At 44.9% G+C, this 23,262-nt stretch overlaps 1 protein-coding gene across 1 annotated transcript in view; it reads left to right on the top strand.

Moving 5' to 3' along the window:
* Positions 1 to 1,244: 1,244 nt before the first annotated feature.
* EIF4EBP2 (eukaryotic translation initiation factor 4E binding protein 2) overlaps positions 1,245 to 23,262 on the top strand; it is a 104,778-nt gene continuing 82,760 nt past the window's right edge. Inside the window, exon 1 of the mRNA XM_069610502.1 lies at positions 1,245 to 1,614. Within this exon, the coding sequence (XP_069466603.1) occupies positions 1,488 to 1,614 (127 nt within the window). The 5' untranslated portion in view covers positions 1,245 to 1,487. The remainder of the gene's footprint in view (positions 1,615 to 23,262) is intronic.

Genomic DNA, 23,262 nt, shown 5'->3' with positions numbered 1-23,262 from the left:
ACCAGCAGAACATGGGACGCCCCATATGAAGGAGACATAGAGCACACAGACAACGAGATGACCCAATGGGCAGATCGAGAGACAACAATCAGAACAAACCAGAGGCCCCAGAGAGATCAGAAGAAACCTCACCGTCTCATAGAAGAAATGCCAAAGCTGGACGTTGTTGATTAGTACTTGGGGAAAGCCGGTGCGGTATTATGTTATGAGAATAAAAACGTGTTGCACCCCAGCTCCTGTGGTCCTCGTTTCATTGCATGAGTGCAAAGAGAGGGACTGATCGAGTGTGAGGAGGTCCAAGTGGGATACAACACCTTTGTTTGTAGTTCTATCCATTCTGGTTAGCTTGCTGTTTTATTTTTGATAAGAATATTTTTTCTCCATTGCTACCCTCCTATGATTGATATCAATTGCTGTTTTCAGGGTCTGATAACCAACTAAAATAATATTATCCTTCTATGCTTTTAGTTTAATAAACAAACATAACCCCAAACAAATGTGCACAACAATTTCTACAATCTTCATTATTTTACTTTCTCTAGTAAAGATATTTCAACCCCCAACCATGGCCCTCCCCTTCCTCCCCTTCCTCCCTGCTCCCATGTGGCCTTCCTTGCCCAAGTGTCCTCCTCCTTAAAGAAGCTGCTTTCAGTTCTATCCACAACATTAATGTAATGAATCAAAGAAATATATTGATGTGTAGTAAAACACACATGGGAGAAGCGATGATAACACTCGCCCGCGTGCGCTTATCCCTTCCCTGTAGCCGCTGGTGTGTTTTTTCTCCTGAATCTCCTTTTGAAATACATAAAATTATTCCCGATCAAAAATGGCCGCTATCGAAACCATACGTCCGTGTCCACAGCCAATAGGGTTCCACAGTCTCATTCCTTTTACAGGTCATTTAAAAGGGAATGTCATTATTTCGTTTCATCTTTGATGTTCCATTATGGATTATACAACGAAAAGACTAAATCGTGTTGTCTACTCAATAGAAATACGACTAGATTCTATTTTACCATACAAATACTAATTATACAAATACCAAAATATTTAATAAAAATTTAACTGAATCTTGCTATATAAAATCATATGAAAGTAACGCACGTCCGAACTAAATAAATTCAATAGTCCACAACACTCTATATAAATACATCTCTGTTGTGATAATATGAGAATACGCTATTCAAACAAGGCGGTGCTATTGGTGCTGATTTATCTCGGGAGGGGGGGTGGTGTCGATTAGAAACGTGCTTTGCCTGCTAGTCCGCTTTCTATATCTATTTCCCTGGCGGGCCTCGGCCTTTGCTTCCTGGCGGAGAGATTGTGGTGAAGGGCGGAGAGCGAGAGTGGTGGAGGTTGGTGGCGGAGGAGGGAAGAGAACCAGGAGCGAGTGAAGTAAGGATTAAGTGCCCCTGCCCGGAAGCCAGATCCAACAGCGCCCATCTCCGCCCCGGCAGCTAGAATTCTACACGTACAGCCTGGACATGAACACCGGACACAGCCAGAGCCGGGCAATCCCCACCAGGACCATAAGCATTAGTGACTCAACGCAGCTACCTCATGACTACTGCACCACGCCAGGGGGCACCCTCTTTTCTACTACCCCCGGAGGTGAGCAGAGCACGTCTTTTTGGAGTGAAAAGACTAATCTGTTGCTAGTCGTTATGTACTGGAGGATGTGACGATTACAGCAGGTTGCATTATTGTGGCACTGTTGGGTGACCGCAATGGTCTGTTATATGATTAGTGCTGGGGGGGGGGGTGATTACTTCCTGGCATGCTGTCTTTCGTGGCCTTTGGAGGTATTGCAATAGCTGTGCAGCAAGGTACGTAATTGCAGAATGTTTTATAAATTGGGCCAAGTGCATATGGCGCCGAGCTCGCAGGTATCTTGGTGTCTAGAACGCGTGCGGCCAAGAGCCTCACGTAGACTTTGTCACGATATTACATGTCTACACTCGTGCCCTAAGCTTGGGTTTTGGGAGCGCACGCGGCCCTTGGTTTGCAGGAACTTGGTGTTGGGAACGCCTTAGTTTGCAGGAGGCTTGTTCTCGGGTGCGCGCGCAACTTTAACTTATATATATATATATTTTAAATACTACTTTTTTGATGCCATCGCAGATACAGCCTCATCTTCCCGCCCAACTCTGGTATAGCGGAGTTTGCGTTTACATACGTTATTTGTGCTTGTACTATTTAAGCTTTTGGCAGATGTGTACACGCCTGAAAGTATTGTGAATTAAGGTCCTTTAAAGGCCTTCTATAGGGGCATATGATGGGGTTGCTATCGTGAGTAATTATTTTCCTAGAGTTTGCTTAAAGATTTTCTGGAGTGGGTGCCCCTCCCAGACGACTGTCATAATTGCTGGCAGTTGTGGTGACCCCATAGCCGCTGAGCTTAGTGCTGGCTTTCAAACCCTTTAATCACTCACTCAGTGTATGTCCCCCTGACAGGCGAATTGGAGAAAGACGTCGATGCGCCTGACACATGAAGCTTTCGGTGTGCTGTTTGTAAACAAGACCGTGGAAAGGAGAACCCGTGACTATTGCACAACAAGGGAGGAGCGACGGCTTCATTTGCCGGCCATTTCAGCAGCTGTGTTGTGTGGTTTTCGGTTTCAAATAAGAAATATGCTCTGGGGAAAGCAGCAGGCCAGATCACGCTGCCCAAATTGCCTTGCATCACTTTTCCCTTCCACTGACTAAATCAATGTAAGGCGCTCAAGTGCTTTTTACATACAATCACTTTAACACCCCGATCGTGCAGTGTGTCCATACGCCAGCGTCCTCCTTTGACCATAGTATGTTTTGGGAATTTGCTTCTTTAACGCAAACGACAACGCTCCCATGCTAAGTTATTTAGGCCCGACCTGTATCTTTGGCTTCCTAGAAATGACGGTGGTTAAAATACAGGAGGCACTGCAAACGGCGAGCAACAGCACAGCAAGGATTAAAAACAAGCTAGTCGACGGACGTGTTTATAAGATCGTAAATGGGGCATCTCAAGATTTCCTTGCATGGTTGACTCGCCCGCCTCCATGCAGAGTACAAGCCATGTGCTGTTTTCCCATCCCACCCAAGGGACAGAATGTTTGTTCCTTGATCAATCTACTTTTAACGGATACGGGGGGGGCAAATAGGATTCTTCTGTAGAGCCACCATCACAGAATATGCCCTATTCAACTGTAAAAGTAGTAATTAGGACCCACTTCGATAACAAAACCGTGTCTGCTCTCCCTTTTTTCCCATTCGCTGAAGAGATCAGAGTAACTATTTAGCGATGTTCACGACATCCTGTGGATGGAAGGTTGAGGGGATGATTCATAAAGAACCCTGTTTCTGTGCGTATGTTTTGCCAACATCTCGTTTCAACTTGTTGCCTTGTCCCCTCCCAGCTCCTCCTTCCCTCGAGGCGCTAAACCTTGGTTGACCAGGATCAGAAGTGCCCGTAAAATGGTATTTTCAGGAGCCCACATCCTTGCAGCCCTCAAGCTATGCTTCATACAGCAACCAGGCACACATGGCCTACTTCTGGTACCTATGTCACTATGGAAATGGGAGCTGCTTCACATCCCTGCTTGATCCATGCACAGGGGAAACTCAGATCCTGGCCATCTTGACATTTTACCGAGTTTGGGCAGCCACCCTCCTCATGGGTATCAGAGTGCTGACCCGGAAGATGGCCCATTAGCAGACTGCATGAGCCTAAAAGTATGTTGCCTTGGAACTTACCTTTGAATATGGCCCACCTTCCTAGTCAGCACTGTGGTGCCCATGGTGAGGGTGGCTGCCCAAACTCGGTCAAATGTCAAGAGGGCCAGGATCTGAGTTTCCCCTGTGCATGGGATTGTGCAAGGATGTGAAGTCTGCGCCTCTTTCCATAGTGACGTAGGTGCAAGAAGTAGGCCATGTATGCGTGGCTGCTATATGAAGCATATGTTGAGGGCTGCAATGAGATGTGGGTTCCTGCATAGACCATCCTACGGGCACTTTCGACCTGGTCAATTTAAGTTTAGTGCCTCGGGGAAGGTGGAGCTGGGAGGGGGCACAGAGATCAACAAGTTAAAACGAGATGCTGGAAAAACGTACACACAGACAGGGTTCTTTATGAATCATCCCCTCAACCTTCCATCCACACAATGTTTATTACTTTATTAAAATAGTTTCTCTAATCTCTTGAGTGGGAAAACAAAGGGAGGACAGATGCAGGAACGGTGTGGGGCCCGGGATAATTGCTAAATTTACAGTTGAATAGGCCATATTTTGTGATGGTGGCTCTAGAATCCTATTTGCTCCCGCCGTTTACGTTAAAAGTAGATTGATCAGGGAGTAAACGTCCTGTCCTGGTGGGATGAAAAACAGCACATGACTTGTACTCTGCATGGAGACGGGGCGAGTCAACAATGCAAGGCAAACTCGAGATGCCCCATTTATGGTCATGTCTGGCATTGTGTGACCACAGTGACTTTCTTGAGTTGTGGGTTCCCTGCTATTGCCCAGTTACTGCGGGAGGGGTTTGTTGTGGGTCTGGCTCAGTGGGCAGCCATTCAATCCTTCCTAGTCACTGGGATTGCCCTTGTTCCGACAGATGACGCCATTGTCAAGGCTCTGTAGAAGATTCTCCTTTTGTCACTGAAAAGTATATAATTCTCATTTTCATCACTCCACTTTTGACTTTCGAGGTCTTCATGCACTTGGCATCCATAGCTCTTGTCTACTTCACTCTGAAAACCATCTTCTTGGTAGCAATCGCCTCAGCCAGCAGGATTTGCACACTGGGAGCCTTGCTTTGTACTACCCCCCCACCCCACCAAATCCAGTAGGCAGTCCTTAGGTGGCATCCCCATTTCATATGTCCCTGTATACATTGTCGTTTTATCCCTCCGATTAGATCACTCGGGAGTGTCCACTACTGGCCACCTTGGATCTCCACTCTACCTCTTGATCACACAGCTCGTTTCAAGTCCTCTAATCTTTTTCATCACTTTTGCAGCAGCTAGAAGAGGTCACAAGGCTTCCTTTGGCTCATTCAGTCGTTGGCGGAGACACCATCTTATTGGCTTATTCGTTTTTTAAATATTTATTATAAACCTTTCACAATTTTCAACCCATGCATACAAACTACTCTAAAACCAAAATTCATTCTCATCAATACATTTACATCACCAATTGTAAGATGTGTCCTTATTTCCTATTCTAGAAATCTTTGGCATTCATCAGTCAGTGAGGTTTGGTGACAATTCCAGGGTATGGTTGCAGAGTGCCCGTACAAGCCTTTATTTCCATCATTTAGTATTTCAATGGTCCTGATAATTCTAGCCAACATATGACTAAGTGCTTTAGAGATTCCTCTTCATTTTCAGCTTCATATTGCCATGACAAGTTCATCTAGTTTCCCAGATCTTATGCTCAAAATGTGTGTAGTCGGATAAAAGGTTTTCCAAAGGTATTGTTTAATTTTCGGACAAGGACATTGGTTCAGAGAATTTGCTAAAACATCCAACATTACCCCCTCTCGAAGACAGATTGCAAAACGTTTCTACGATTTTACCTTGCTTATTGTCCTCCCCAGTCTTCAAGCCACAATTTCTCTTTTCATTTATGCAGGTTTTCCAGGCCAACGGTTATGTTTACTTGTAGGGTCTAGACAATCTGTTCACATCTCCTATCCCATTTCATTAATGGCTTTGATGATCCGCTCCTATATATCTCTCAAATATCTACAATGACGCCCACAGCGAATTCAAAATCGTTAAAAACTGGATTATTCTTAAACTACCAATGCATTTAGGGATATCTAGCCCAGTTAGTGTCTTACAATGGCAGTTTGCACAGATTGTGGTAATAAGGTACCTTTCCATATCTGTTCCTCGAATGGTGGAGCCATTGATACTCAGATTAAATTCTAGCCCATAAAGACTCAGTACTCTACCTTTTTTGCTTGTAGTAATTTACTAGGGGGAACCAAAGAGAACCAGCAATTTCTTTCTGTATTTTCCTTAATTGGGCTATATATTGGGATGACCTGGAGCTGAACACTTTGTTGAGAATACTTGGGTTGAATGTTGAACCCCAAATACTTTGTCACCGCTTGCACGTTGGATACTTATCTACCGCTCCTACTACCTGGAACACCTTTTGGAAGATCCAACTAGGGGTATTCTATCCTCTTGAGATGTAGCTAAGGATGCTTCCCCTATTGACATTTGCAGACCTTCCACATGAGCCACACCAGGGATCTTCATACTTCATTAACGTGTCCAGGGAATGGAGGGTCACCTGCATTTATAATCTGCTAGTCAGTAGACCGTAGACCATCTCTGATCTATTGACTAAAGACTGCCTGTGTTGCAGAGTTTAATATTCTGAAGACTTGTATGCTATCTTTGTTACACGTAGGTTGCACTCTTCGCAGTCCTGATACCCGCCTCTTCTCTCACTTTGATCCTGTGCAAATTGAAAAGGATCATGGGTAAGCCCCCCCCCCCCTTTGTACTCCCAAATGTCAGTGGCTGGGCAGGGAGGGTGCAGAGTGATTAGCTGTAGTGAAGATTGCATGTAAGTTTTCCTGACATCTTCCCAGCTGTAAGGTTTTCTAGTGAAGATGCATAGTAGGCAGGGATCGGTTTCAGCTTGGTCAGTTTAAGAAGGAATCTTTTTTTCGCATTGCTGCTTGTTGGGACTGATTTTCTATACTCTGGCCTGGGGGATAATTTATAGAAGGCCAACCTATATTTGACAGGGACAACTCTGGGAGCTGTAGCCAAACCAGTTAAACGTAGCAGTGACGAGTGGTCTAGGCTAAGTCTCAAGAGGTGGTGGGCTTGTAAAGGGTCCACAATGCGCATATACAATGGGAGTTACAAATTACACTTCGACAATATGCATAAAAGTGCAGTTATGTTATGGCCAAACTACCATAGGGTAGTATCACACAACACTTAAAATAGAATACATACAAACCGCCACTAAAGAAGGGCATAACACAGATCAAGCCCCTGTGAAGGAAAGTGCAGATTAGGTTATGCACTACAGGTCCGCACAGAATTAACCCTTACTTCAAAAGCCCTTAGTTGTTTGGGACCTTACACCCAAAAGTTCAGGAAAAGCTCTGAACGTTTGCAGCGATGGAAAAAATGAAGGTAGGGTCTCTGGGGTCCACTGAACAATTCCAAGGTTTAGGGGCCAAGTTAATAAACAAGCGTCCCCCAACTTTCGGAAGGCTTGCACAAGCAAGCAATGGCATTGTAAATCTGTTTTAAAAGTAAGCAAAACTTTTAAAGGGAGTTTAGGGGCCAGCTAAGAACCCAGTGGAACTACCCCCCCCTTACTCCGATTCTTCACAGAACTTGGCAGGCTGATGGAAGGTCTGAAGTCACTTTTCCTGCCATCAGCCTCGGCTCTTGATTCAAAGGGGTTGCAGATCTCCGGTCGGTGTCTGTCTGGTGCAAGGACTTTTGCAGCATTTTTCCACATAAACGCAATGGAGAACCCCTCTGAGGACTGGACTACTCCGGTGAGCTGTTTTGGACAGCGGTCACGGCATCACCGCAACGCAAAGGGACACGCTTTTGCTCCTCTCAGGGGTTCCCTTGATGATGGGACTCAATTTCACTGAGTTAAGTCTTGTAGGACAAACTGAGGATCCCCCAAGTTCCAGGCCTGAACTTGGAATAGCGACAAAACTCAGAGCTGGTCAGCCAAAGGGCGTCCTGGGGGCACTTCCGATGCTCTTCTTTGCAGGGTACCGAGCAGACATTCAGAATGGATGTTCTCCACTCCAAGGATTGCAGCTCCTTTGCAGGACTGTTGGAGATCGACAGCAAGACAAGGCTCTTCCAGGACAGCAGCAGAAGTTCGTCAGTCTCCTCATGGGTCTCGCAGCTGGACAGAAGTCTTGGCTACTTCAGGTTTCTCTAGGATCTCTTGAGTGGGTGCAGGGGTTTTCTTATCCTAAAAGCCAGGTAAGAGCAGCAGCCCCCAGTAGCCATTAGATCTGCCCCACACACACCGCAGTAGTGGACCAATCGGGACCACTGGCGGCAAAACCCATTCATTCCACCCAGACACGCTGGCACCAGTATGTGGATTGGAACCAGACAGTCCAGCTCACTTCTGGCAGCAAACGCTCATAGTCTTCTAGTAGCCCGCCAAAGGTGCCTGCTTTCCTGGGCACTGGAAGTCCATATGATTTTCCTGGCCTCACAGACCAGGAAGAAGGCAAGAAGACAAGATGGTCAAAGGACAAGCAAAAAACCTTGTGGCCTGGCCATGCGTGGTCACTAGCCACAGTTGGTAGCCAAAAGCGGTACTCCATAAGGCTAAAAGACACTGCTGCCACCAGTTTGTCAGTTTAGCACACCTAGAGTAACCAAAAATCCTGAGTTAGTCTAGGGCAAAAACAAAAATGTACTCCATTGTACTGCGTTGTGCACTGATAAGTTACAAAAGTTATCAAAGTAGTAACAGTATCAAGGCTAAGGGAAATGTTTCCCAGTAATGACAGCCTGAAGGACATGTCTGTTTCCCCCATAACAGATGAGCAAAATACAGTGTAGAAAACTAAAGGCTTCACTGCACTGTAAAGAGCAGGTCAGATAAAGTAAAAGCAAGAAGTTTGTGGGTCCATAGAAAAGGAAGGAAAGGTGCAGTAACTTTCTTAACACTATTGGAAACAAACTCAAAACGAGCAGACATGCTTGTAACAGCAATGCATGTTTTCCTGAATGAAACAGCTTTTACATCTTTCATAGTTTAGGTTACAATACATGGACCAGTGCACGTTTATATTATCTCATCAAAGTAAAACACTATTCATAACCAGATACTGTAATTTTTTTATTTGTTTTGGTTTAAAAATGAAAACCTTTACAAAGAAAGAAGAAACTTTTCACAATAGAGCTCACTGAAATAAAAAATTAAAACTACAGCTAGCCGACCTAAGGAAAAAGAATGCCCAAACCAACAAAAAACACAAAAGGACACAAGGAAAACCCAGGGGCTACAGAGGGGACCGATAACAATCTGGCAACGCTCTATCCGTAAGGCAGTTAATATCCTTTATGATAAAAAAGAGCGTTTTTCCATAACTTCTACTATTGTTGCAGTCAACATGATGATCTGACCGGCGATCAGCCTTGTAAATGTGAAAAATCACCAGGCGGAGGTCTCCGTCAAAATAAACTCACTCTCAAGTGAGTTTAACAATCATTTATTGCAATCGAGACCACTTCCGCGGAAGGGCCGACACGTAACACCATCATAGGGATACTGCTAGTGTGTGCTGCTAATGTCACGGAGCTGATGCATTTTATAGGAAAATTGTTAATTGTGCCTTATGGCTGGCAGAAATACAAGACACTTCCAGACATATATTTCCTTGCCAAGATACTTTTGGCTGTATTCCCAGACATTGCGACGAGAATTACAAAGGCCGGACATCACTAATGGTCATTAGTCATGACTTATCTGGGTACATCATAATGTATCTCAGGATGGAGGTGTGACCTTTGGCATGCATAGTCGTGCAAAACAAGCGTCTCATCAATTTGGATATAGTGGGCGTTTTTGCAAAACACATCTTGCTGCGGCAGGCGAAAATGATTTCCTTTTTCATCGGCTGTTAAACAAAAGCAGGACATATCTTGTACGGAGTGACGCACAAGCGCTTGACAAAATCCCCTTTCACACACATTCCAAAAAATAACAATGTTGGATATAGATGGGTTTATGCTTATGTTTGCAGGAAAGAGCACGGATGTTGAGCAATCATTATTCATGATAGAGACCCCAGGGTCGGTGAACACATGCTGACTTACAAGGCCGCATACTGTGAGAGGAGAAGTGCAAGAGTGCTAAGACACTGTTTATTTAGCCTAGGCAGAGGGGACATTCCTAAATCTATCAGTAATGTGTGCTCAAGGCGAAAACCCTGGGCCTCGTGTGCGGACATAGAAACAGTTGCTTTAACATGGACATGTTGCTATAAATGCGAGCAGTGTTTAAGTCTTGCTGAGGCAAACAAATATGGCAACTCTTAGAAGAAATGATTTTGGCATTTACAAACTACCCTTTTGCGTCAGCAAGACTTTATCAGTAATACACCTGGTGTGGTTTGTATTCATTTATTCTTTCATCTTCATTGTCTGGCTCATCAATCTTTTGTAACCCCTCGATTGCCTCCTCCAATTTTGTCATCTCATTGGTGGCCATGGCATTAGTGGGTTTGGGTTTTAGCGCCCCCATCATTTTCCTGCAGCAATCTCCTATGACAGATACACATAAGGCAAAAGCACTGAATGCAACAGCAGCAAGCAGCTATTAATCCTCTCTAACAAGGAGAGGGGTAAGGAGCTTCCATCCCCAGCTCCGTAATAGATCCCAGAACCAGGATGTCCCATCCCGAGGCCCAAATTCAGAATGTATTTGAGCTGCCATTTTATGCATTTCATCAATCACTTTAAAGATGTCGGGGCTATAATCAGGTATGAAGGTGCAACAGGAAGTGCCAATTATTTTACAAGCTCCTCCTTCTGCCAGCATTGTATCCAATACCAGGTGGTTTTGTAGTGCGACCATCCGGACTGCCTGTACTTTAGTGAGATTGGTTATGTCGCTGGTCACATTTAGTTCCTTTTCCACTAACCTAGCCAAGTGCCTAATGCTCCTGGAATTTATAACTATCCCCATGGGCATCACTATGCCCTTTAGGTAATCAAAGAATTCATCCCAAGTGGCGTCTTTTTTAGTGATAACACCTCTTTTCCTTCATCCGTAATTCCCCATGTTCAATTTTGTTCTCCCAGTTTCTTTGTTAACCGCCTCTAATGGTTTATAATGTAGGTCTAACATTATATAGCCAACGGTACATCTGCCCTTCCAATAGCAGGGCAACCAAATAAAGGCGTTTTTCCCACCCCATGTTCAATTTTGTTCTCCCAGTTTCTTTGTTAACCGCCTCTAATGGTTTATAATGTAGGTCTAACATTATATAGCCAACAGTACATCTGCCCTTCCAATAGCAGGGCAACCAAAGAAAGGCGTTTTTCCCACCCCATGTTCAATTTTGTTCTCCCAGTTTCTTTGTTAACCGCCTCTAATGGTTTATAATGTAGGTCTAACATTATATAGCCAACAGTACATCTGCCCTTCCAAAAGCAGGACAACCAAAGAAAGGCGTTTTTCCCACCCCATGTTCAATTTTGTTCTCCCAGTTTCTTTGTTAACCGCCTCTAATGGTTTATAATGTAGGTCTAACATTATATAGCCAACAGTACATCTGCCCTTCCAATAGCAGGGCAACCAAAGAAAGGCGTTTTTCCCACATATAAACATAGCCCCTTCTGGAGGAAGGAGGGGTGCTGACATACCATTTAAATCCACTGTAATCTGGCAGTTGTCGGCCCATAAAGACACCTTTATGGTGCGTTTGGGTTAGTTGATAACAAAGGGGGGCTTGTTGAATTATATTTTGCACAGGTATCGGGGAGGGTAGTTTTTCTTCCCTACATAATCCTGTAGAAAGTAGGACCGGATCTAAGAACCTTGTGTCTGGCGGACAGGGAGCGGATCTATTTAGATACCGGGTTGCATTTGACGACAGGGGAATGCAAGCCGATTAAACTTTACGTGTATGACTCCCTATTCTCCCTTCTACTATCCTGGTAGGTTGTTGAGTTAAGTGTGTGAAGAACCCTTTGTCTATTCTCATCAGTTACTGAGCAGAGTAGTTCTTTGTCTACGGTCACTTTCCGCTATCCTTCTATTTTGTTTTTTCGCTGAAATTGTCATTGTCTGGATTAGAAGTGTGGGTAGCATTACGGGAGGGACCCAAGAGAAAGTTTTGCAGGGGCACACAAGTATAATTTGTAGCAGGAGTCGCATACCATTCGGGCCCATTTTCATGGCTGTGGGGAACATACGTGCATATGTAACAATTGGTCTTATTTAATATCTGGTTTGTATCATTCATCCATGTTTGGATGCTATTCTTTGGGTGCTTTTTCCGATACTCCTGATCTATATGGGGAATAGTCACTGGTTCTGGTGTAGGAGGCTGCAGTGTGGTGGGTAACAGGTTACTGGCAGCATAAATATCATGATGCTCAAGATACCAGAGGAATATGGTGAACCCTACTGTTATAAAAATACAGACAAGGGATAAGATGAGCTTTTCCTTTGAGGTGCATGCATACCTATTAACTCGTGGACGCCTCTGTCCTGCGTCCTCGTTTTTAATTATTAAAACCTGCTTTGTTCCCTCGTTCAGGGCTGATCCCAGATAGCTGAGTTCCGGAACTTGGCTGTCAAACATCACACGTTATACAGTATATATTTTACACAAAAAGTTCAGTCCCTAACAGTGCCGTTAGTTTATGCGCTAGATTGCAAGGGTTGTACAGTATAATCCGTCCTCCTGTCACCGCTTCTGGACCTACCTTGACATGTCTTGTTGAGGCTACTTCTACCCTTGAGGGGCTGCTGAGGCCACTTCTTCTATGTCCTCGATTGTCCTTGTTTGCTCCGACCCTTTACCAAGTCCTTTCTCAGCCAGGTGTCCAAGTCCAAACCTAAGCAATCAATGTTTCCTAGGGCGCAGATTGTACCTTGGAGTGTCCTTCGTTGGTTCGGCTGCAAAATGATCTGTCTTTGGTCGGGGGGTGGAGTATCTGAGGTGGTGCTTTTTTTAAGATGGTTGGCATGGATCCGCGTTTTGTGGCCAGCAACTTTAACAGCAGTCTGTGTTGCTAATTGGGTCCAAGTACGGCCCCTTCCAGGGGGCCTGCAAGCAGTTGGTCCGGTCAAAGCTTTTCACAAGTACATACTCGCCAGGCCTGATGGCGTGGCCCTCTCCTAGTGCCGACGGAGCTGCTTCTTTCACCTGTTGATGGATAATAGTTTATGCGTGAGCTCAGCACAATCCCTCAACAATGGCTGTTCAATGTTACTAATAACAGTTGGTTTAGGGATAGACCAGGCACTTGGGGGGAGGCCCATAACAATCTCGAAAGAGGATAATTTGTGCGTCCCTTTTAGAGTGGTTCTCATGCGAAGTAATGCCAAAGGAAGGGCATCTGGCCAGTTCAGGTTTGTAGAGGCACAGATCTTTGCCAGCTTGTTCTTGACCACAGCATTGGACCGTTCTATAATCCCGACACCTTTTGGATGGTATACTGAATGGAATCGCTGATCGATGCCCAAAGCAGTACATACATACTTCACAACTTGACCAGTAAAGTGTACGTCATTATCGGAATACAAAAGGCTGGGCACAGTGTACTGGGGCACCCAGTACTTCAAGATCATTTTGCTGTGGAAATGGCAGTGTTATCTCTCGGGGGGTTAAGCATCTGTCATCCAGAAAACCCACACCTCTATTACAAGACAATATTTCAGTTTAGCAACTGGTTCCATTTGTATAAAGTCAATGTACACTACTTCATACGGCTGCGTAGGGAGCCTGCTATGACCTACTGGCACCTTCACAGATTTGCCCACATTGTGCTGGAGGCAGATGGCACACTGTGCTGCCCACCTCCTGCAATAGGATCCAATTTTCCGGTTCTTCCATACCTTGCTCAGAATGTCCTCCATTGCTCCTGCATTAACGTGGGCATTCCCATGTGCCATATCCACTACCATGGGTAAATGGCTGTCGGGAGTAACCACCTCATTTTGATTCTGTCCAACCACACCCCCTTGGAGGTTTGTTCATTGTTACTGTCCTTAGTCCATGCTTTAATTTAGCAATCTGCCGCTTCTTTTTGAATGTCCTTTACTACCTCCTCAGGATCCTTTTCCAATTCACCACCATCCCTGTTCCCTTCCACATTCCTTTGTATCATGTTACTCTGGAAGGGGCAATTTAGTGTTCCGCAGCATATTTAGCCACCTGGTCTGCTAAATAGTCTCCCTGCCCCACAAAATCTACCACCTTTTTATGGGCGTAGCACTTTACTATAGCCACCTGGGCGGGTTCAGCCGGGTTCAGCCAATGCTGCTAATAACTTGCTTATCAAATTACCATGTTTTATTTTAGTTGCATGCGAAGTGAGAAACCCTCGCTCTTTCCATAGCAGGCCAAAATTAAAGGCCACACCATGTGCATAGGCTGAATCCGGATAGATGGTTACAGCTACATTTTTGCTCAGTTCTAAAGCCTTTGTCAATGCCCTTAATTCTGCAGCTTGCGCTGATAACTCGGGTATGCGTTCTGTATGGACAATTTCACTTTGTTATCGCATACCCAGCCACTGTTTCCCCACTTTCCAGCTTCTAACATGCCCCATCACAATAGAACCCCATCACCTCCTTCCAGTGGGAGGTCACTCAGGTCGACCCTACCCCGGGTCTGCTCATCAGTACGTACTGAACAATCATGCAAGTCTTTATCTCCCTCCCCACTTGGTAATGGCAAAAGGGAAGCTGGGCTCAAAGTATTACATCTCATGATAGTTACATTTGGTGCAAACAATGTCAGTTCATATTCTGTCAAACAGGCTGCTGTGAGATGCAGAGTCCGAGTTCTATTGAGCAACACATACACAGCATGGGGCACTCTTACAATGATGGCAGTTCCCAACACTAACCCAGCACTTTAAGTGCTACCGCTGCTGCAGCAACTGATCGCATGCAAGGGGGAAGTGCTGCAGCCACACTATCCAAGGTGCCAGAAAAATAAGCACAAGGCCTTTGCCTTCCATTTTGTTCCTCTGTCAATACAGATGGAGCACAACCTTGCTGTTCATGTACAAAAAGGGTAAATGGTTTGCCATAATTGGGTGTCCCAAGCCCTGGGGCACTACACAAGGTGCTTTTCAGAGTGTCGCAGGCCTCTCATTTCTTGTGTGCAAGTGAAAAGGTGTCTGATCCTTTTCTGTTTTCAAACATTGTAACAAGGATTTGGCTATCGAAGAGAACTCGGGGACCCAATGACGGCAATATGAGGTGATACTTGTCTCAATACTTTAAAGGTACTGGGATAGGCCATTTCTTGTATTAACTGTACCCTTTCAGGGGACAGTGATCGACCCTCTGCAGTGAGGACATATCCCAAATAATCAACCTTGGACTGTACATACTGCATTTTCTTAAGCAACACTTTGTGACCATGATATGCCAAATGCTGTAACACAATCGGGGTACCTTCTTTACAACTCATTTCAATATCTCCACAAATGAGTATATCATCCACATATTGGATGAGCATCACGCCAGGGGGTAACAAAATCTCATCCAACTGTTTTAGTGCTTGTCTAAAAATGGCCAGGCTTTCTGTGTAACCTTGGGGTGCTCGACAAAACCTGTATTGTTGCTGTGCTAATACAAATGGTATCTGGATTCTTCAGCTATGGGTATGGAGAAAAAAGCGTTTTTCAAATCCACGTCACTAAAATAAGTGACCGTGGGGGGGGGGACCGTAGTGGGAGTACTTGTTACACTGGGGAATTCTTCTGAGATCAATAATTCTGTACGGGGTCACTTCATCTCCTTTCTTATGAACCGGAGAGTTACATGGGCTGTCGTCACACTATTCAACAACCCCAAGCCGCATTAAATCCTGTGCAATCCTAACCAATGCTGCTTCCCCTTCTGGAGATAACCTGTACTGCAGGGTTCATGGTAGTGACCCCTTGTTATACCCTGATCACAACGGGGGGAATGTTCAAAACACCTCCGTCATTACTGCCGGCAGCCCCACGCTCTGCGGGCAGTACCTGCAACTCTGGCGGCAATGGTTCAGCCAGATAACCTCCAATTTTGGATTTACATATAGTTAGGCAAACACCTGTTGGGCAACAATAAATGGTTGCATTCAAAGCTTTCAAAAGATCCAACCCAAGAAGATTCTCAGGGCACCTGTTCGTAAGTAACCATTTGTTTGTCAATTTCACTCCACATATGGATGTCTTAATTCTCTGGGACACTGGAGTAAATATGGGTTACCCACCAAACCCTACAGAAACCTTATTTTCACCCGATAGTGAAACTGAGGGAACGGTCTTGATATCAACCAAGCTGTTACCTGCACCGGTATGGTGTGCAGTCAAAATATCGAATGAATGTTGAAAGTCCTAATATAGAAAACAATGTCGAGAAAGTAGTTTAATTTTTTTTTTTATTTATATTTTTTGGGGGGGGGGGGGGTCTGGGAATGAAAAAAATTGGTAAAATTAAAGGGGGTTCAGAGGAACCCCCATTTCGAATAAAAAACATAATAAAAAAATTTGACTTTTTTGTTTTTGATTATTTTTTTTTCTATATTATGACTTTCGACATTATGGTTTTTGATTTTGACTATAAACCCACCGGTATCAATCAAGCATTAAACGGTGGGGTGCTGTCCTATTTGCAATTTAACATAGTCCCTTCTGGTCTATTGGAAAGACACCACCACCTCAGGTTCACTAGGGGCGTTTCAACTCATTGTCGCTGTTATCAAAGATCATTCCACTCAGTTCATCTTCCGCAAACCTGTTGCCATTCACTCCACCCATTTGTCGCTGCGCTGTTTGAGAATACATTATTTTCAGGGTTTACAAACCTTCCCTGCCATTGGGGTGGTCCCGCAGGCGATCCACCTCGACCTCTTCCTCTCCCACCTATCAGTTGAGCGCCCCGTGCCAATAATGTGGGACAATTGTTTTTCCATGTCCCGTCTGCCTACAAAATGAGCACTGATTATTCGCGGGGTGTCCATTGTGCAGCGTTACCTGTGGGGTTTCTTACCGGGGGTCTCCGGTCCTTTGGTTTATTGTGAGGTGTCTGTACCAATTGTTGCATTAACACTGTTTCAAGTTTCTGTCTGCCTGTTTTTTACTCTCCATTTCTTCCTCCTGCCGTTCGTAATATTTAGCCATCTCTAGGATCTGGGACGGGGTGCTTGCTTGTCAAGTAATTTCGCCCAATTTGAGTGGTTTCTTAATTCCCTTACGTAAACCCTTCATAAAGCCCATGGCGAAATACCTCTGACCCGTGGGGTCGCTAACAGACTGACCACTGTGTGCCTTAAATGCGCTTTCGAATTTCAGGAAATAGTCCCCAACTGTTTCTGCAGGGCTTTGTATAACGGCATCCATTTTCTCAACATTCACATCTACCTCTGGCAATATTCTCGTCCCTAGTGTTTTTGCGTTCTCTGGAATGGGGTCAGTTGGTTTCCGGTCTGTACCCTGCTTTTCTAATGCTGTACAATTGATATGCCCAGGGGGGTCCCGAGATCTAAGAGGTTCCCATACGTCAGCCGGGGTTACGGCAGACATCGATGTCCTGCAAAGTCAGGGTACACATTTTAAATAGCACTCTCAGCTCTTTGTAGAATCCCGCGGCATTAGTCCTAGGGTCCTTTTTATAATACTAAACAATTCTGCTCTAGTGAGGGGTACATAGACATATGTTTTAATTATGACAAGGGTCTTGTCAGCCGGGTCTGCAGCCGCTGAAACCATGGGCGCACATTCCCTCAGGGGTGCCATCACTTGGATCATTTGGCTCCCTGGGAGGAATACTCCTAAATTCTTTGAACAATCTGCATGTCCTAAGATCCTATTTCCCAGTTAGGCTTATACGTTTTTAACTCTGCCTCGCAATCCCTCACCTTACAAACTTCCTCTCGCCCTCCTTCTCCACATTCTGATCCTATCTCGCTCAAGAGTCCTTTCAGACATAAGTCGGGTCGCTACGTTATGGGTGGCAAATATGCCCGCTCAGTGGTCTTATTTCCCTTGCTCCTTTTCCTTCAATATATTTTTAACCAAAGCGCTGGCAGTTGGTTTGGCGTCCTATAGGTCCTTTACTCTCCTTGCATTATCCTGTTCTTCCCCCATTAGTTGGTCATGGTATTCCTTCAGAACATTTGTTACCTGGTCAATTATCTGGTTGTATTTATCCCATAGAGCTGCCCGATCTTTTTCAGTGTCAAGGGCCTTATAAATGTCATACAAACCCACAGGCGTTCAGCATCATTTCTCAACCATTTTATGAACATTTATGAAGGTCGCAATGCATTCTCATTACCTGCCGAAATTCCTTCTTTTGGCAGGTGTATAACTTTTGTTTTATCCCTGCAGTCGGGTCGTCAAATAACTGCTGTGCCATGAGTTCTAATTTGTCAGATTCAACTGGGGTGAAGTAGGGGTTCTGTCTAGGTAAGCGCCGTTTCCTCTTCCTCGATACCATTTGGATCCATAGTGCCGATCTGGGTACCATGTGGGAGTGCCGGAAGAGGGGGTGCAGTAGGTAGTGCAGACGGGGCAAGGGGTGCGCTGTTAGACTGGGGTGTAACGGGTATGGTTAGTCGCAAAAGGTTCTCTGATCTGATTGCGTCCTGATTAGCCTCACTGTCAAGGCTAACTACTTCTTTTTCTGTTTTAGGGAGAAGTGGGTACATACCTTTACTATACTTTATTAGGGCAGCCCGATCCTCTACATCTAGCTGGTGCTCAAATTCTTATCTAATTCACAGGCCTTCTCCTCTAAGGTTCGTTTTCTTTCTATCCTTTTTTATCGTGGGACATTTTCTGCTTTATCGCTTCTATTCGCCAGTGGCGAATAGCATCATGCTCGGCCGGGTGGACCTTTTTCCAAAGTAATACCAATTCCAAGTGCTCGATTGTCTTAACATCAAAAGTACCCACTTTAGGAGGCCATCTAAATTCAATGGACTTCTTTGTGTAGTCCAAGTTTTTAAAAAATTACACTGCCCCTAACCCATAATTAACATGGTGTAACATGCAGTGCCTTCAGCAGGCGCATGCATAGGTTCCTCATTCTTATTTCGATCACACAAGTTTCCCATTATTAATATATCCTTTACCAAAGATCAAATAATATTTACCATAAAACTGATACCAATTGTGGCTTACCATCCACCAATACAATGTCTGCAGATACAATTCACTCATCGCACCAAGGAGACCTCCTTCCTCTGTCTGGTTCGTCTGGTCCTTGGCAGAGCAGCCGTCTGTCCTTCTTCCTGATCCCCGTCTCAAGAGGACTGCGCTGTTTGTATCAAAGGTGCGATAGTTTGGGCCCAGTAAGTCATCGTCTAAAGACAGAAGGCTCAATGGGGGGGGGGGGCACTCATCAAAGCGAAGGACTGCATCTGCAAGGCCCACCCAGGGATGCCAATTTTGTAAATGCTAAAATTCACCAGGCGGTGGTCTCCGTCAAAATAAACGCACTCTCGTGAGTTTAACAATCATTTATTGCAATCAAGACAAAACTTGTCGGCCCTTCCGCGGAACACCATCATAGGGATACTGCTAGTGTGTGCTGCTAATGTCACGGAGCTGATACATTTTATAGGAAAATGGTTACATTGCGCCTTATGGCTGGCAAAAATACAAGACCCTTCCTTGCCAAGATACTTTTGGCTGTATTCCCAGACATTGCGACGAGAATTACAAAGGCCGGACATCACTAATGGTCATTACTCATATGACTTATCTGGATAAGTCATAACACATCTCAGGATGCAGGTGTGACCTTTGGCATGCATAGTCGCACAAAACAAGCATCTCATCAATTTGGATACAGTGGTGGTTTTTGCAAAACACATACCTTGCTGTGGCAGGTGAAAATTATTTCCTTTTATGGGCTGTTAAACAAAAGCAGGACATATCTTTTACGGAGTGACGCAGGAGCGCTTGACAAAATCCCCTTTCACACACATTCCAAGAAATAACAATGTCAGATATAGATGGCTTTATGCTTATGTTTGCAGGAAAGAGCGCGGATATTGAGCAATCATTATTCATGATAGAGACCCCACGGTCGGTGAACACATGCTGACTTGCAAGGCCGCATACTGTGGGAGGAGAAGTGCAAGAGTGCTAACAGACTGTTTATGTAGCCTACACGGGAAAGGAAGGCAGAGGGGACATTCCTAAATCTAGCAGTAATGTGTGCTCAAGGCGAAAACCCTGGGCCTCGTGTGCGGACATGGAAACAGTTGCTTTAACATGGACATGTTGCTATAAATGCCGCAGTGTTTAAGTCTTGCTGAGGCAAACAAATGTGTCCCAGAGAAACACTGATGTTGGACTCTCTTCCTTAGCCACAAATCTCCTAAGCAATAGCAGTCTTGTCTCCCAAGTTCCTTCAGTCCAATAGGTATTTTAGGGATTGATGGCTTGGGGAGTGCCATTGTCTACAGAGTTTTTTTGATTGGTCCCCCAGGTTTCTTTTGGCCAAGATTTCCCCAGTGTGGGCTAAGTTTAGCCTGAGTCTTAGTTATTATTCTCTTGCCTGAAAACATTTGAAGATAGCAAGGAAGGGAACCAACTTTCTTGTCCACCTTTAAGAAATGATTTGGGGGATTGAGGTTCCTCACTCCGTCAACGGTGTCAATCGAATCACCTATTTCTTAGGTCTTTTTCACTTTTGAGGGATTGGATATTAAAGTTTCTAATGTCATGCCGAGCCTGAGCAGAATACCAATGACTTTCTTCTCTAAACCAAGAAGTAACTGGGATCTTGAGTTCTTAAGATGTTCACTCACATCGTAGTAGAGAGAAGTCTTGCTTGCAATCATTATTTAGTGGAATAATGATTTTCCAGTCTGCTCGACATCCAAGAGAAACGAGACCAAGTTCGAAGCGTAGTCTCACCAAGGGGGTGCATGCACATTGGAAGAGCCAAAGATGTTTTCCACAAAATACTCTCTAGTTTGTTCCAATTAGTGTGCCATAGCAAAGGTTTTGCTTCCAGGCCATAAAGGAGGACTGCAGCTGCTTTGGCCATGTGGAACTTAAGTGGGAGAATAGATACTGTTATCCATTCTGGCCCAATTACCCAAGGCTGGATAGTAAATACCAAGTTAACAGCTAAATAAGAAGGCATCTGGCAAGGGAAGTAGGTCAGTGGCTTAACGGCTCTTCCTTGCCACTAACAACGTGGGGAGGCATGATCGGGTTTGAATCCTCCCTAGGTACAAGGGATGTAGCAGTCTGCAGTCTAATTGTGCAAACGTGGCAGGATGTAGAAATGTGCACTCTCCACTTTAATGTGCCCCTATTCAAGATGAGGCCAGCTCTTTGGAGGTTGTCTTTTTAGGACAAGACTCTAGTATGTGCATTTAGCTTCTACTTTAAATTCTGTTTTCGCCTTCGAAACAGCCTCACCCACTTAAAAATGCTGAGTTGACATTTCCAGATAAGTTACTCCTGTTGTAGACTTCTTCAGGAACCCTAATGAGCATTCGTCCTCCCCACCCTTTTTTTGAAACACAGTATTAGCATCTTTATTACAGGAGGACATGTCTATATTTCACAAACAGGAAAACAAACCCCAAATCAGTTTGCACATAAGTCGAATACCGTGGGTTATGGAAATAGCCAAAAATCTAATTAACCCGGTAAACAAACCCCACAGGGACCAACCAGTGTCCATGTTATTTATTTAAGATGGAAGCAGATTTTCTGGTAAGTGGAATGTCTGCTACAGACTTAAGATCATCTGGACTTGCACACAAGCCTTGGATCAGTACACATTTCCCCCCATCTCCTCCACTTAAAGGAAACTTTCCACCGAAATCCAGAGTTGACAACATGGGTAAGGTGTGGACGGGCCCAAAAGTAGGAAACGGTCTGCATGCAGACATATTGCCAAATTCCATGCAGTTAAACCATGTGTGAACACCAAATTCTGCTTTTGTGGTAAGTAGCGTTAAGAGTTCAATAGTTATTGGGAACAGAATTACAAAAAAAAATTATGTTGTGTTCAGTCTGTGTAGGTGCATAGCAAAGCTAAGCAATACTTCATTGACCAACAGTTTGTGTTTTGAGACGACAGCAGGCAGTGTGCACTCCCACCATCATAAAGAACAGATCTACCAGTTTCCAGTAGTTGCCATCAAGATGGGTTGTCTACCAGCATCACGGGAGGCTGCACATATGCACAGACAAGAATTTCAACAAACCCGCCGATCACAAGGTTTTATTGTGGAATGTAAGAGAAGAGCAGCTACAGAGGTTCTTTGCAGCTTCTTACACTCACGCCTTCATTTAAAACACACATGTTGGCAACATGATTGAGTTCAACAAAAGATGTGGATTGTTATAAAAACACAAATTTAAGTGAATTACTAGCTTGTGCCAGGGTGGAGGTTGTACCTTTGCTTTGAGAAACTGGATTGTGCATTGGTTCACTTTTCTTTAGCAGCAAGTGAACTTGCAGTCTATGAAGCAGCATAATTTGAAGCAGATGTCTGACTTAATGCTTGGTGCTGGACATTATCCTGAGGAGTCTAAATGATCGGTGGTTGCTGTTGCAGGTGCTTATGAATAGATTGATTTGGTTCTGGTCCGTATGAGCAGGGTAGCATTGCCATGCTAGGTGGTGACTGGTGGAAAGGTTCTAGTGAGTAGGTCTTCAATGCTAGTTAGTCAGGCAGATGAAGCAGCCTTTTGGTTCCTAGTAGTACAAGACTACTGTAAGTAATTCAGTCAAACCACTTTATTCGGCCTGGAAGGCCATCAAAGTGCATCCTAAAAAACAGTTCTAATACATGAATGCATAAAGAAACAAAAAAAAAAGAACACCCATGTAGAGAACCAAACCATCCATGAGTGCCCCCACACAGATCTCTAGGCCAATAATCAGGAACCCTCAACCACCTTCCCTCTGGTATCTCCCGTAGCGCCTCGGGCCCAAGGCGGTTAGATTTGCCCCTGAAAGGGGACTAAACCCAGAGGAGGCTCTTGCAGGGCACACAAGGGCAGGTATAGGGGGTGCGCTGACAGTGATACCACTTTTCCCTATCAGCCAATGGCCATTACATTTTTCCAATACGGCCCTTGCCAGATGGGCGCTCCAAAAAACCAGTTTGACGATGTCCGTTTTGGCTGAAGGATTGGACAGTCTGGTGCACTCCAACAAAGAGCCCATGGACACAAACTCACACTCCCCCACAGCCCGCAACCAATGTAGACATTTATTCCGCAGGGCGTCCCTTGGTTCTCTTGTGCCAAAAGTGGGTTTTAGAACACCATGAAGGAGGACCATGGAGCTACTACAGCCTTCATTAGTGTGGCGCCCCAACCTCGGCCTGCCCGGACCTGGGATTGAGGCACTGGCCCTCCTCCCCACGGGGTGCTGCAACAATGGGGGCTTAGTCCTTGAGTCTAGAACAGTGGTTTCACTCCTTCGGGGTGACAGTGGGGGAAAACCTAGCTTTGGTCGGCTCTTCAGGGACTGAGGAGACCTAGCCACGGAAGTATCCAGGGACGGACAGGGGGTCGAGGGATGTGTCCCTTTATC

This window comes from Ambystoma mexicanum, chromosome 8 (assembly GCF_040938575.1).
Source record: "Ambystoma mexicanum isolate Mex_15411 chromosome 8, UKY_AmexF1_1, whole genome shotgun sequence".
Classification (NCBI taxonomy): Eukaryota; Metazoa; Chordata; class Amphibia; order Caudata; family Ambystomatidae; genus Ambystoma; species Ambystoma mexicanum.
The sequence above is the reverse complement of the archived record's forward strand: the minus strand, read 5'-3'. Positions and strand labels throughout refer to the sequence as shown.